This window comes from Papaver somniferum, chromosome 4 (genome assembly GCF_003573695.1).
Source record: "Papaver somniferum cultivar HN1 chromosome 4, ASM357369v1, whole genome shotgun sequence".
NCBI lineage: Eukaryota > Viridiplantae > Streptophyta > Magnoliopsida > Ranunculales > Papaveraceae > Papaver > Papaver somniferum.
Window position 1 is genome coordinate 52,007,021 of NC_039361.1, and position 13,467 is coordinate 52,020,487.

At 36.4% G+C, this 13,467-nt stretch overlaps 2 protein-coding genes across 3 annotated transcripts; one reads left to right on the forward strand and one right to left on the reverse strand.

The window, feature by feature from the left end:
- Positions 1 to 7,646: 7,646 nt before the first annotated feature.
- LOC113275477 (probable aquaporin NIP-type) lies at positions 7,647 to 9,593 on the forward strand. The gene is made up of 5 exons (XM_026524982.1): positions 7,647 to 8,006; positions 8,183 to 8,404; positions 8,675 to 8,872; positions 8,970 to 9,031; positions 9,126 to 9,593. The coding sequence occupies exons 1-5, from the start codon at positions 7,914 to 7,916 to the stop codon at positions 9,373 to 9,375; spliced, it is 825 nt and encodes a 274-aa protein (XP_026380767.1). The 5' UTR covers positions 7,647 to 7,913; the 3' UTR covers positions 9,376 to 9,593.
- Positions 9,594 to 9,698: 105 nt separating this feature from the next.
- LOC113275476 (U-box domain-containing protein 4-like) lies at positions 9,699 to 13,102 on the reverse strand. 2 transcript variants are annotated; one of them, XR_003323616.1, is made up of 3 exons: positions 12,530 to 13,102; positions 10,483 to 11,512; positions 9,699 to 9,758 (listed from the first exon to the last, which is right to left on the reverse strand). XR_003323616.1 is itself a non-coding variant. In XM_026524981.1 (2 exons), exons 1-2 carry the CDS (start codon positions 12,796 to 12,798, stop codon positions 10,660 to 10,662), a joined length of 1,122 nt encoding a protein of 373 aa, XP_026380766.1. In that variant the 5' UTR covers positions 12,799 to 13,102; the 3' UTR covers positions 10,439 to 10,659. The 2 variants fall into 2 exon arrangements, 1 of the variants encoding a protein (XP_026380766.1); XM_026524981.1 differs by lacking the exon at positions 9,699 to 9,758 and having other exon boundaries at positions 10,439 to 11,512.
- Positions 13,103 to 13,467: the final 365 nt, after the last annotated feature.

The window sequence follows — 13,467 nt, forward strand, 5'->3', positions numbered from 1 at the left end:
TGTAGTTTCCTTTGGTCAGCTCTTTTTGGTTTTGAAGACCCACAGTTATTTCGGCTGTTACTTTTTGATTCTATGAGGTGACTAATTCCTTCCGATGTCTGGCTGAAGACTTTAAAATTAGCACTTCTTTGGAGGTAACCCAATCTCATGCGACACGGTAATATCTTTCCTTAACTCTTTTGCTTCAAATGGTAATAGTTTCTCCTTGTTCATATGCTTTTAATTTTATCTTTAGAACATTGAGGACAATGTTAGATTTAAGTTTGGGGGTATGGGAGAAACTTTTTAGTTGCACTTTTGAAACTTCTAGCGTCACATGGTATCCGGTTATCTAAGTTTACATACTGTTTCTCACCGAAAAGATAGAAATTGGAATGCTAAAGATAACAACTTATTGAGACATTAGAGAAAAAGACATCGAGATCCTTGAAATTCAGGAGAGAACTTGTTCCTTTTAGAGGGCAACCGTGATGGACCTAACCATACATTATGGAAAGGCAAGTAGGTCAGGGAAATGCCAGAAAGACAAAGCAACCTCACAATGTAGTCTTAGTTACTGGATTGCGACTCTCTCTCAGTATAAATTTATCATCATCAACAAGCGGAGCGACCTCAAAATCTATGAAGAAAGTTGAAGACATTTTAGGTTTAGAAGCAACAATAGAAGAGAATAATTCAAAAATCAAATTTGAAGTTATAAGAGCAAATGATATAAGTTGTTAGAATCCATGATACCAAGACATCACAAGTTGCGAAGATCCAAGTTTTGAATGTCCTTCTCTCATGACCATGTAAATTTTTGTCTTGTAATTTTTTCAAAAAAAAAAAAAAAAAAAAAAAAAAAAAAAAAAAAAAAAAAAAAAAATGAAAAAAAAAATGAAAAATGAAAAAAAAAGAAAAAATGAAACATCATTACGTTCTTTTTGTTCAATAAGGCCATAGGGAAGAAGAAATTTATAAGTCAAGCAATAAATCGAAGAGAAGAGTTAATTGTCAAGGTTCTATGAGGTTCGAGAGTTTATCATCAACAGTTGAAGACCGAAGAAGGCGTTGTTTCTACTGAGCACTGTGAGAGAGTCGAAGAAAGATGCATTTTGGTTGCTTTGTTAGTCTGCTTTCAATCTGGCACAAAATATTTCCAGCACTGGTTTAACTCATTACACGTAATTAGTCCAGCTGTGTAGGAGATGTCCCTCTCATTTTTATCTCTCTCCTAATCTTATCCAGCTGTAAAGCAGCGGACGCATCTTACAATGTTTATCTAGCTGTGTAGCGGATATCTCTTTATCTAGCAGTGGTGTGGAAATGTCTCCCCTTTTCTTCAGTCAGCTTTAGAGCTGACACCTTTAATTTCTCTGGCATTCTACTTACTTGGAGATAGGTTGAGAATATGTATGTCCTCATAGATCTTTGGATATTTGTGACCAATTAGGAGAAAAGGTTTTGTGGGTACACCTCTGGTAAACCCTCCGGAGACAACACTCCGCCGCTAGGTCCACCTAGCGGTTTAACGGCCTGCTGCACGTGCTAAGTGTAGTCTTTTTATCTTTTCAAAAATAAATTTTGCTCGAGGACTAGCAAATAATAAGTTTGGGGGTATTTGATAGACACATTTTTGTGTTTAATTTGATCTCAATACTACATATTGTTGGCACTCGAGTTTGTACTAATTTTGGTGTTTATGTGTTTGTAGGAACCTTTGAAAAATAAACATTTTTTGGAAAATTCGGCTCGAAAAGTTGGTAAAAGCCCCGGAGGACACGTGTTATTCGGACTCTCACCGTTGGATAAGGGGCACCTCAATTACTAAGGGGCACCCCAGGTCACCCCAAAGGTAGCTGCTATTCGCACCCCAGTTCTGGTTAGGAGGGAGGACATCTTCTTCCCAAATTCAAAAACCAAAAATTGGCGGGAAAAAAATACTATCAACTGGCAGATGTTTTGTTTGAATTTTTGAACGTGTTTTAGGGCGATTCAATGGCTGATTTTTGGTAGGAAGTTGTGATATGTCCTAGCAAACACGTTTTGGGATTTTGGTTCGATCAAATTTGGCCAGAATTAGCTGGATAATTCACGGAATGCAAAATAGGGAAACACGGGTTGGACACGGGATTGGAGAAGATTTGAGCGTGTTCTTCTCATGCATGAGGGCTCTAGCAACATTGCGGGTCGTGTGTAAACATTTCTAGAGTGACCAGGATGAAAATCTACGCGTGAGAAGCTAAATCAGGGAAGAAAATATTCCCAGAATATTTTTTCATCAAACCGAGTTAAGAGAGAATTATCTCGAGTTATAGCGAGACTTCTTGATCCCGTGGAGTATATATAGAGTGCTGGGGACTCATAGAAGAGGTGTCGAGAGTTTGGGGTCGATAGGAGAGCTCAGGAGCGAGAAATCAAGAGTTGATGAAACTCTGTTTCTGCTCCTGCTGATGATGAAGAACACCAAGAACACGAAGAACATACTCGCAGGGACAGTCGTTTATCAACAGTGAAACAGACTCACAGGCGTGGGTCGTAGGTGTGGGTCTTAGAACCACAACGACAATAGCACTTCCCTTTTATCGTTCTTTTGTGACGCTTCCTGTGGGTCGCACATTAGCTGTTTACATCATTTTCTCTTCTTCTCTTCATTGTAAATACCATTTGAGCAATAAATAAATATTTTGAGCGTGTTTTTATCATGATGAGCTAAACCCAACACTGGGACGATGGAGGAGGGTGATTTCATACACGGGTAAATTTATTTTTTTATTTTTTATGACTTTTTCATTAATTTAAAATTGAAATATGATTTGAATTAATTGGTTGTTATTTAATTTTATGATGTATGCTTAGCTTAGGTGTTTTGATACATCATGCTTAGGACTTACAATCGATGTTTTGAGAATCTATCTTGGCAAAATCAGAGTCCATGTTAATTTTATTGGGTTTTAAATTGTCAAAGAATATATGAATGAACCCTGTGTAGTGAATTCGGCCAAATTCTTAGTCCCAGTACCTCTCTCCCATTGTTAATATTTTTGTATATATATTTTTATTAAATCTAAAAATTCCATTTCCTTCACAAGTCTGAAACGAATCCTATTTACTACAATCACAATCAAAAAACATAATCAGTACTCAAGTATACACGTTCTTGACTGAATATTTACAGATTTCTTGCATTTTTTTTTGACTTTTGTCTATTCTAATATACATTGTTTAAGATGTCTCTTGAAGCGAGGAATTCAAGAAAGGCCTCACACTGGTAGCCAGAATTCATATTTGATTTTTAAAGAAAGATATATCAGTGCATTCCCTTGATTACATCTTCTTTGACGGGAAGAGCTTCTTATGCTTTGTATTATTTAGAGTTGGCAATCTGTTTTATGTTAATATCGTGTTTTTTTATAGTGTCTCCATTATCATATATTGATACAACTATATGAGTGGATTTTCATTTAATTACAGGGAGCTGGAGTCTGGAAAAGCAGTGAAGTTGGCCACTTGAATCTTAACGCAAGTACATGATTTGCAAAGAAATATATATCAATGCGTTCCCTAAATTACATCATCTTCGACGGGAAGCACTTCATATGCTTTTCATTATAAATAATTCACAATCTATTTTTATTATTATTATTATTATTATCACTTTTTAGGTATTTCTAATATCATATGTTGATACAATTATATAATGAGTGTGATTTTTCATTTAACTACAGGAAGTTGGAGCATGGAGGAGCATTTGATTGGTTGATTGATTCTTAATACAAGTACATAATTTCTATAGAAATACTCCCTCCGTTTTTGGAAAAGTGTAACTTTCACTTTTTCAATTTGGCCTATTTTTAGGCTAAAATGAAAAAGTGAAAGTATCTCTTTTCCAGAAACGAAGGTAGTATATATCAATGCATTTCCTTGATTACATAATCTTCGACGGGAATCACTTCATATGCTTCGCACTTTAGATCTATCTAGCTATTTTAAGTTAATATCATTTCTTTAATGTTAATATTAAAATCAAATTGTTAACTGGAACCCCTTCTGGAACGGGTGCGGGGCGAAGCCCCGCCTCACCAAATGGGAAATGATTCCCATCATACCCGGTGCGTAGCACGAGTTTCACACTAGTTCTTATAAAACGTTAAAAATGAAGATAATAATTTTTTGATAATTCATGAACTCTTTCTTATTTTGAAAAGACTATATATTAGGCAATGTGTAGATATAGTAGATATTCATATTACCTTCAAAATTAAAATCAAGTTAAAAAGAAAAGAAAAACAGACGAGAAAATAGATGGACGACGCTCCAACTGGATATGTCGAAAGCTTTCGGTAGATTAGAGTGAAGATTCCTTATAAAGGTACTTCAATATTTTGGGTTTAGTGATGAATGGTGTGATTTATTTTATTAATGCATTATCACTACCACTCTTACAGTAATGTTGAATGGCTCACGTTGCTCGGACTTTCTCCCTCTAGAAAAATCTCTGAATCTCAGCATAACAATTCATTATAGGTATTAGAGTGGCATGTGGCAATTCTCTAGCCATAAGTAATCTCCTTTTCAGAGACGATTATTTGATCTTCACTCAAGATACACTCACTTCTGTTATTTTATAAGTTTGCTTCAGGAATTCAACACACTTTCTGGTCAGGTAATTAACTTCGAAAAATCCTCTGTTTATTTTAGCAAGTGTACGAAGCCAAAAGTAGCATCAGACCTTACTCGTATACTTGGTGTCAAAACTATGAACTCTAAGGAAATATATTAACGGTCTCCTCTCACTTTGGGTCATTCCAAATAAGTCATTTAGTGCCATCAAAGAAAATCTTGAGCACAAGTTAATCTTGTTGGTCGTCTACACCCCTAACTCGGGACGGGAGGTCAATAATGATTAAGCATTTGTTAAACACAATTCCTCTATATTAGATAGGCATCTTTCTTCTTACAAAAAATCTCACTAGTCAACTCACTTCCATTCAAAGTAAATATTTATGTGGATTTTCTTCTAATAGAGGTGCCAATTTGCTCGCTTATAGCATAAGCTCTATAAACCAAAAAATCAAGGAGGCTTAGCTTTACGAGATCTGAAAAAACTAAAATTAGCAGTGCTTGCTAAGTTAGCATGGAGAATATGCACATAACCCTCTCAGCTGTGACCAAGTCCTTCAATCAAAGTATTTCAGGAGATCATTAATTGCATCTTGTCTTCGCATAACATTTTTTAGGTATGGAATGGTATACAAGAGGGTTTGAAGATAGTCAAGGAAAAATATTTTATGAAGATTAGTAGCGGTTAAAGAATAAAATTTGAGATGATAAACGGGTTGTTGGATTCATCATCTTCCCACGCTTGTTACTGATAATTTCAGGGATTTCAAGTTTGTGAATGAGCTTTTGTTTCCTAATTCAGAATCTTGGAATGCTTGTCCAGTCAACACTCTCTTGACAGTACCACTAATGTTTGTATTCTAAGCATGTTCATTGATACTTCAAGAGAAGACAACATTATCTGGATGCCTTTTAAAGATGACAAATTCTCGGTTAAAAGTACTTACAAGATGTTAACAACAAGTTTTGCTGATGCTCAGGTTAATGGTTATGTTGTTCTACCATAAATCTGGAAGCGTTTATGGAATAACAGGATACCTTATCGGATTAAGTTATATATATATATATGGAAATGCATAAGGGAAATTATTCCCACTAGGAGCAGATTAGCTAGGTTTAATCTCATCATTGATATTCTTTGTGGAGTCTGTGACAACTATGATGATATTATGGAACATGTCATAATGGTGGGCATACATGCTAGGGCTATCTGGAGAAGCATAAACATTGACATTGATGCTGTCAGGAGAGGTTGCAATTCAGTCGCTCAATGTCATAGTTTTCTGATAATTATAATGTGGATGATGAAGAGTGGTCTCACAAACTCGTGATATGTTCATGGATACTATTTAAAGACGGATGTGAGTCTGGCTTTCAAGGAAAATCTCTAAACCCTTTTGACTCTGTCTATGGAATTAATTATTACTTGACACAATGTTTGCATTCCATTAAACTGCATGATAGTCCTTAATCCACCTATATTTGTTTTTGTTCACTTAAATCTGATTGGAAACTTCCTAAATTAGTTACATTTAATGAACATAGATGCTTCTTTTTGATATGATACTAATAATGTTGGTACTGGTTTTCTCTTGCGAGAGGACACATGTCAATGTGTTGGCATCAGGGGGGTCTTTCGCATAAAGGTGTTTATGCCGGAGGAAGCTGAATGTATGACGATGCATGAATCCTTGGTATGGAGGGAAGCTTTGCAGCTAAAGAAACTTCATATTAAAACAAATGAAAAATTAGTGATTTTATTTATTGTTGGTGATTATTCTTATACCCACTGGGTTCGAACGAATATCATCAAAGAAATAAGACATCGTAGTCAGTTATTTGAAAGTTGTTGTTTTTCTTTAGTTAGTAGGAATGTTCAGGTTGCAGATGCTATCTCTAAATTTGTTAGAGGAGATAAAACCAATATGAAGCTATATAGAAACTTTCCTCCTACTATTTTTAATCTTTTGGCTAGAGATCATAACTTTTCTCTAACCTAACTTTATAAATAAAATTTCTTAATTATCCAAAAAAAAAAAAACAACTGGTGGGGTTGTTTCGTTTGTATACACTCGTTAAAGGAGTGTACACATAGCTGGACTTGGTGATGATACCTAAGTAACATAAATAAGGGTATAGTAGCGAAAAGCCTTCTTGAGCCGACGACAGTTTAGGTAATCTAGCCCCTCTTATCGCAAGAGAGAGAAATGAGAGGAGTTTTCATTTTTAACTAATCTCCTTTGAGTGAACAGTTTATAGCCAGGAGCTTCTCCGATGGTGAATGTGAATATTTCATATGTGGCATCACTTCTAAGACATCCTTTGAGTATCAAATCCTAAATATTAGGAAAAATAAGGTTTCTTCTCCAACCCATAAAATTTTATATTATTTGTTTACTTATTTGTAGGTATATAATTGGTTAAAATTCTTTCCATTTTTATTTTTCAGTGACTTTTATTAATAAAAGAGTGACTGGGATGAGAAAATATCCTCTAACTGAATATCTAAAACTAGAGGTTCACCTAGAGGATATCTAATTTTTTTTTTTTGCCACATTATCTTCACATCAATGGGTTGGAGATGATGTTTTACAAATATTATTGTGGATCCTATCTACATGAATTTTGACTTTTTCCTTCACACATATTCCATTGGAGAGGCTCTAAGCAAGTAACAAATTATATTTTGTGCACATTCGTCAGAGGAGCGTTCATTTAACCATTTGTATTGAGTGGTCCAGTTAGTAATTAACGGTTGGCTTTTCTGCCACACATGCACGGCGCTATAAATCTCATTCCTCGCTGTAAATTTCATATGGGACTCGGCAGTCGGCAGGGAACAAAGACAGAAAAAGAAGAGAAGAGAATTCATCGAGACCAATGCGGCATTATGATCGCAATCCTACCTGTATAGACCTGGCGAAAGATATTCGCTTGTTCATTAGTTTAACTTTTACCTGGTCAAACGGTTTATTTACTATAATGATACATGATCCAGTAAAATTAATGGAAGCAGTAGAAAATGATTAAAAAAAAATGAGTCAGAAGTGTGAGAACAAGTAAATAAAAAGTCAAAAATACACACACATCAACAGATCACCTTAGTTTTATCCGGTTTTTAACAGATAGTAATCAAAACCGCATTACACGTAAACAACCACCTTAAAAACAGCAAAAAAAAAAATTCACATATCATCAGCATCTATCTCTTCTTCTTTGTTTCTACAGAATGTTTGTTCCCATGCACGTATTATAATCTCAAATCTACATTTTATTGAGAAAGTTCTTCGATTGACAAAGTTTGAAACAAAATGGAACAAGAACTTGAGGAAGGAAGGGGAGCACCGGAAAGTCCTCGGTGCCATGTTTGTGCTAGTCCTGAGGTTGTAAAATTCACTCAGAAGGTAATATTTTTCTTCGATTCAATTTCCAGCTGCTTTACCATCTCTCCAAATATAAACAGTCCACACGTAAAACAAATATATCTTTTTGAAATGGAGAAAGTATTACTTTCAGAGCGAAACCCGCCGTGAGATTCATCAGGAAGTATAGTTTAATTATGATTTCTTGTTGATTGTAGATAATAGCAGAATTTGTGGGAACATATTTTGTGATATTTGCTGGGTGTGGGTCGGTAGCAGTTAATAAGATTTACGGATCGGTATCATTCCCAGGGATTTGTATAACATGGGGTTTGATAGTAATGGTTATGGTTTACTCCGTTGGTCATATCTCTGGTGCTCATTTCAATCCTGCTGTCACCATTACCTTCGCCATTTTTCGAAGGTTTCCTTGGTTGGAGGTAAAACGTAAAAGTTTCTCGATTTATCAAAACTAGTTACATATTTATGATTTTGAACGATGAAAATACATATCTGTGGACATCCCTGTCTAATTGTAGACAGAAATATAAAAAGAGGCGCATCTTCTTTCCGTAGTTCGTTTTGACGCAATTTTTGACAACTGTTGCTTGACCTGAAATGGAACATACTGCATCTCGTTTATATATCACATTTATTGTAGATTGATAAACTTTAGTCAATTGTCTTGTTTATATGTATATGGAGTGCAGGTAATTCCATACATTATAGCTCAAGTACTGGGCTCATTAGCTGCAAGTTGCACACTGTTGGTTACACTTCCCGTGGAGCCTAAACATTTCTTCGGAACAACTCCAGTTGGTTCTGATTTTCAGTCCCTAATCCTGGAGTTCATCATCACTTTTCTCCTCATGTTTGTCATATCCGGGGTTGCCACTGATAACAGAGCTGTAAGTAACCCACCATCTATTCATTCACAAGTTGCTACTACAGGATATTAAAATGTCTTTCCGAAAGTTGTGAGTTTTTTGGCTTTGAATTTCACAGATTGGTGAACTGGCCGGAATCGCTATTGGATCAACTATTCTACTGAATGTCCTTGTTGCTGGGTAATTAAACCACATTAATGATTAAAGCCATGACAATTTAAGAATCTCAACTCATTTGTTAATACTGCAATGAAATGACATTTTGCTGCTGCAGACCTGTTACTGGGGCATCAATGAACCCAGCAAGGAGTATCGGACCTGCCATCGCGATGCGGAACTTCAAAGGACTTTGGGTGTATGTAGTGGGACCTATAGTCGGAGCCATTATTGGAGCTGCTGTGTATAACTTAATAAGGTTTACTGATAAGCCTCTCCGCGAGTTAACAAAGAGCGGTTCTTTCGTTAAGAGCATTTCAAGAACAGGCTCTTTCCTTAAGAGTGTCTCAGTTCGTAATCCTCGATAAGTTGTTACAAAATGATCAACTGATCATGATTTGAACTGGCTTCTTGGACTAATTTGGTTTGCATTTGTTTTCGGTATTTTGGCGATAAGCCACGGATTTTATTTCTGTTGTACCAAATTGCTTGGGCTAATGCAACTAGATCAAACTTATTTGTTTTTTTATTTTTTCCATTCTAGTTTTGTTTTCTGTTCACTAAAGTACATTATTCACTTTCTTAAGACTCAAGTGATATGGTAAAAACAGTATATGGAGCCATGCCAGTAAGAATTGCAGAGGGGTTCTGGGGACATTAAGCTAGAGAGGTCGAAGAGCGACAAACAACGTATTCGCAAGGTTAAAAACAGGTTTCTTTTTTTTGTTGGAATTATTTCATAAATACAAACCAAGTAGGGCTGCACAAGACCCACCCACGATACCCAAACCCACCCGTACCCGCTAAATCCGTGGGTTTTTAATCCATACCCGCCCGTTGTGGGTGCGGGGTTGGTTATGAAAAAAAAAACCCGCTGTCTGTGGGTGCGAGGTTGGTTTAAGCTAATACCCGCCCATACCCGCCCAAAAAACCCGCAGATTATATACCATTAGATAAAACTAATCCTAGTCGTCCATTATGAAACCCTAATACTAGTAGATAGGATAACTGATAACCCTCATTCACTTTCTACACTCTTCTCTCTGTTCGGCCTCTCCTCTTCTTCCTCCTCAGTTCTTCTTCTTCACCTACGAACGACAATTACCAGAAATCTTCACCAGAAATCGACAACAACAACTTCGAATCTTCACCAGAAATCGACAACAATCGAAAAATCAACAGATTCAACACTTAATCTTCATCTGTGAACTTCCTAGATATGAATATTTTGGGGGTTTTGGTTTTTTTTTCTCACTTAATCAAGGAGAATAGAAGTTACTCTAAATACTTGAATATAAAGCGGGTTTAAACCCGTTTAAACCCATACCCGCCCAACCCGTAGCGGGCGGGTAACAAAACCCGCCCGCTGTTTGTGGGTGTGGGGTTGGTTATGAAAAAAAAAAACCGCAGTCTGTGGGTGCGAGGTTGGTTTTAGCTTATACCCGCCCATACCCGCCCATGTGCAGCCCTAAAACCAAGTAACCAACCGTACACTTTTGACAACATAGAAAATCATCTAAAGATCATAGGACTCACCAGTCACCTGATACCAATCAAGGCCTGGACTGGCATTCACTCTGTCTTCTTATTTCTTCATGGAGAATCAAAACCAATTTCCCCCACCCCAACCTTGATACAAGAACCTAAAACAATCATTTGGACGACACTTTGGATCTACATTTAGTGAGTGGCATTTCAGTTGGTGTACATACTAATGCCCTCTGTTGTAAATGTCTCAAGCTTTGTTCCATACTGACTTGAACCATTTCTGCCAACATCTTTTTTGCCTTTCCGCCTCGATCTTCCCCGTCAATTTGAGACACAATGTCGCACACTATGTTTTCTAGTGTGTCAGCCTCAAATTCGGATCTTGGATATGGAGAGTCTCTTAATAACTGCAAAAGGGTGCGTGCTTTTGCTTGAGATCTCGGTGTTCCTTGAACTGTCAACTCGAGAAGACCAGGTATAACCCCTTCCTTGAGTATGGGTTCTCTATATCTATCTCGGTCACTCTCACACATCTTTAATAGTGCACCAACAGCACATTCACGGCTTTGGGGCGATCCGTTCTCGAGAACCTCTACTACTGCAAGTACTCCCCCTTCTTCACTTGTTAACGCAGACCTTCCCTCGTCAAAATCTAATAAAGATTCGATAAGAGCACTGCATTTTTCAGTTGTTTTTGATGATTTTTTGCAGCTCTTGAGCAAATTCACCAATGGAGAGATGGCTTTTTCTGAGAGAATTACAGAGAGATTTTCTCGCCCTGTAGACAGATTGTATAGAGTCATCACTGAATCAACTTTTGCTTGTGGGGACCCATCACGAAGTATTTCAACAAGAAGAGGGATAGCACCAGAGGAACTGATGGTTGGCTTGTTAATTGCAGAAGCAGAGAGAGTGAGTAAAGCAGCAGTTGCATATTCTCTCAAAGTTGTACTATCAGACCGAAGAAAACATATTAGCGGTTCAAGGGCTCCTGCATCTACAATCTTGACCTTATTCCTGCACGGCAGAAGGCGAGAAGTCATTAGACTGACTGCATCAATCTGGCAAAGGACTATTACCATTTCATGAGCTGGCTTAACCGAAATGAACATGGAAGATTCAAAATACAGCAACATGGTTACAGTGTCACTAAGTCAACTACATCACTTGGCCAAATATCATGTGTAAGTACAGCCAGAGAACACATGAATACAATAAAGATGTGGATCGGCACAAATGAGTAAAGTAAGAAAATTCAAATCAAAACAACTGCTTCCAAGTTAAAATACTTCAAGTTGCAAATTTAAATCATTTTCTACATACATTTCTTGGCAGCAGACTACGCTAACGTCACGAATCTAGAAATCTTGAATTTAACCAAACTAGACATAGGCAATTAACATAACAACCGGACATTTATTCATGCTAATTCAATAGTTGGAGGCTTGAGCCACAGATTAGCATCCAGGAAAACTAGAATCTACTGTATCAAATATGAATGATTCTTAAGCCAATGCTCAAGACTAATGAGGTGACAGAAACAGTTCTTGAAAATTTGACTAACTTATTGATGAGGATTATACTAATAACCTGAAAAACAACACACTCACTAGTACAGAATTACCTAGAATTAGGTATAAACAGAATCTTTACCCCAAAAAATAGATTCATCTTCAAATTCTAGCTAGTATTTGTATATTATTTCTCTTACTAAAATCCAAATGAAACGATTTCAGTTAAGTTTAATCTAATAATTTAATTAAGCAAACCCCAAATTTCCAAAAGGTATAAAATTCAGAGCTATCTAATTTGATTCGACAAAACAAATCAAAAGTGAGAAAGAGAGCAATTAAAGTAAAAGAAGGAGAGATATATCTGAAATAAAGAACAATTTCACATTCAGAAATATCATACACGAATCGAATAAAGACTTCAAATTGTTAATCTTTTCCAAGAAAACCCAATTACCCATATCAATCTAATTAAACAAAACAAAACAAAAAATGAATAGCGAAGGAGGGAAAAGGAACATACTTTTCATCTTTGACGGCAAGATTGAGAAGAGCAAGAAGTGAAGCTTCATTGAATTCGACAGAATTAGATCTAAGCATAGAAACCAGATACTGAATAGCCCCAGAGAAATGACGACGATATTTCTGAGATGTTTTTGTTAGTCTTCGAATATCTTTAGCTGCTTGGATTTTAGAACAAGGATCACTAGATTGGATTAGTAATTCCATTGTCTGATTCACTATTTCTGGGATTTTTGAGTCAGTTTCTGATATCTGACTATCTGGTTCCATGTTTCTGTTTGCTGTTCTTCCAGAAACTAAGACAAGACAGAGAGAGACTGTGTGATGACAGAGCGAGATAGATGATGATGATGAAGAAGAAGAAAATAAATTATGATGCGTGTGTTTTAAATCACAAGTGAGAACGTGGCGTTAAGCAACAATCGTAACTGGCCTTCTCATCACAACCTACAACGGCTTTCTTTGTTTCAGACAGAACTGGAGGAGCGTTATTGGTTCGTTGGGTATCTTATGAGAAACTAGAAAATCTAGACAGACAAAGAGAGACGCTTATGAAAATGAGATTTATGGGTATAGTATACCATCTTATCTGAACTAATTTTTATGTGTTTGCTTAAATATCCGTATGTTTTATGTTCTAAATGACTGAATTGGCCTTTCTATTGTAACCGACTGTACTTTGGAGACCAAGACTTGGTCATAGGGCTGCCCGTGGTTCGGTTTGGTTTATAATATTAGAAACCAAAACCGTTCAGTCTGTTTTTCGGTTTTTTCTGGGTTTTATTACAACTTTGGTATTTTACTATAGTTCAAAACTTAATTACAGAACTAGTAGTAAAACACCAAGGTGACCAAATTTGGAGTATAAAAACTCCGTTCATATGTTGGGGGATCCATTAAAACTCCATATTTAACAAAATTGATACAAAAACCCCAAAC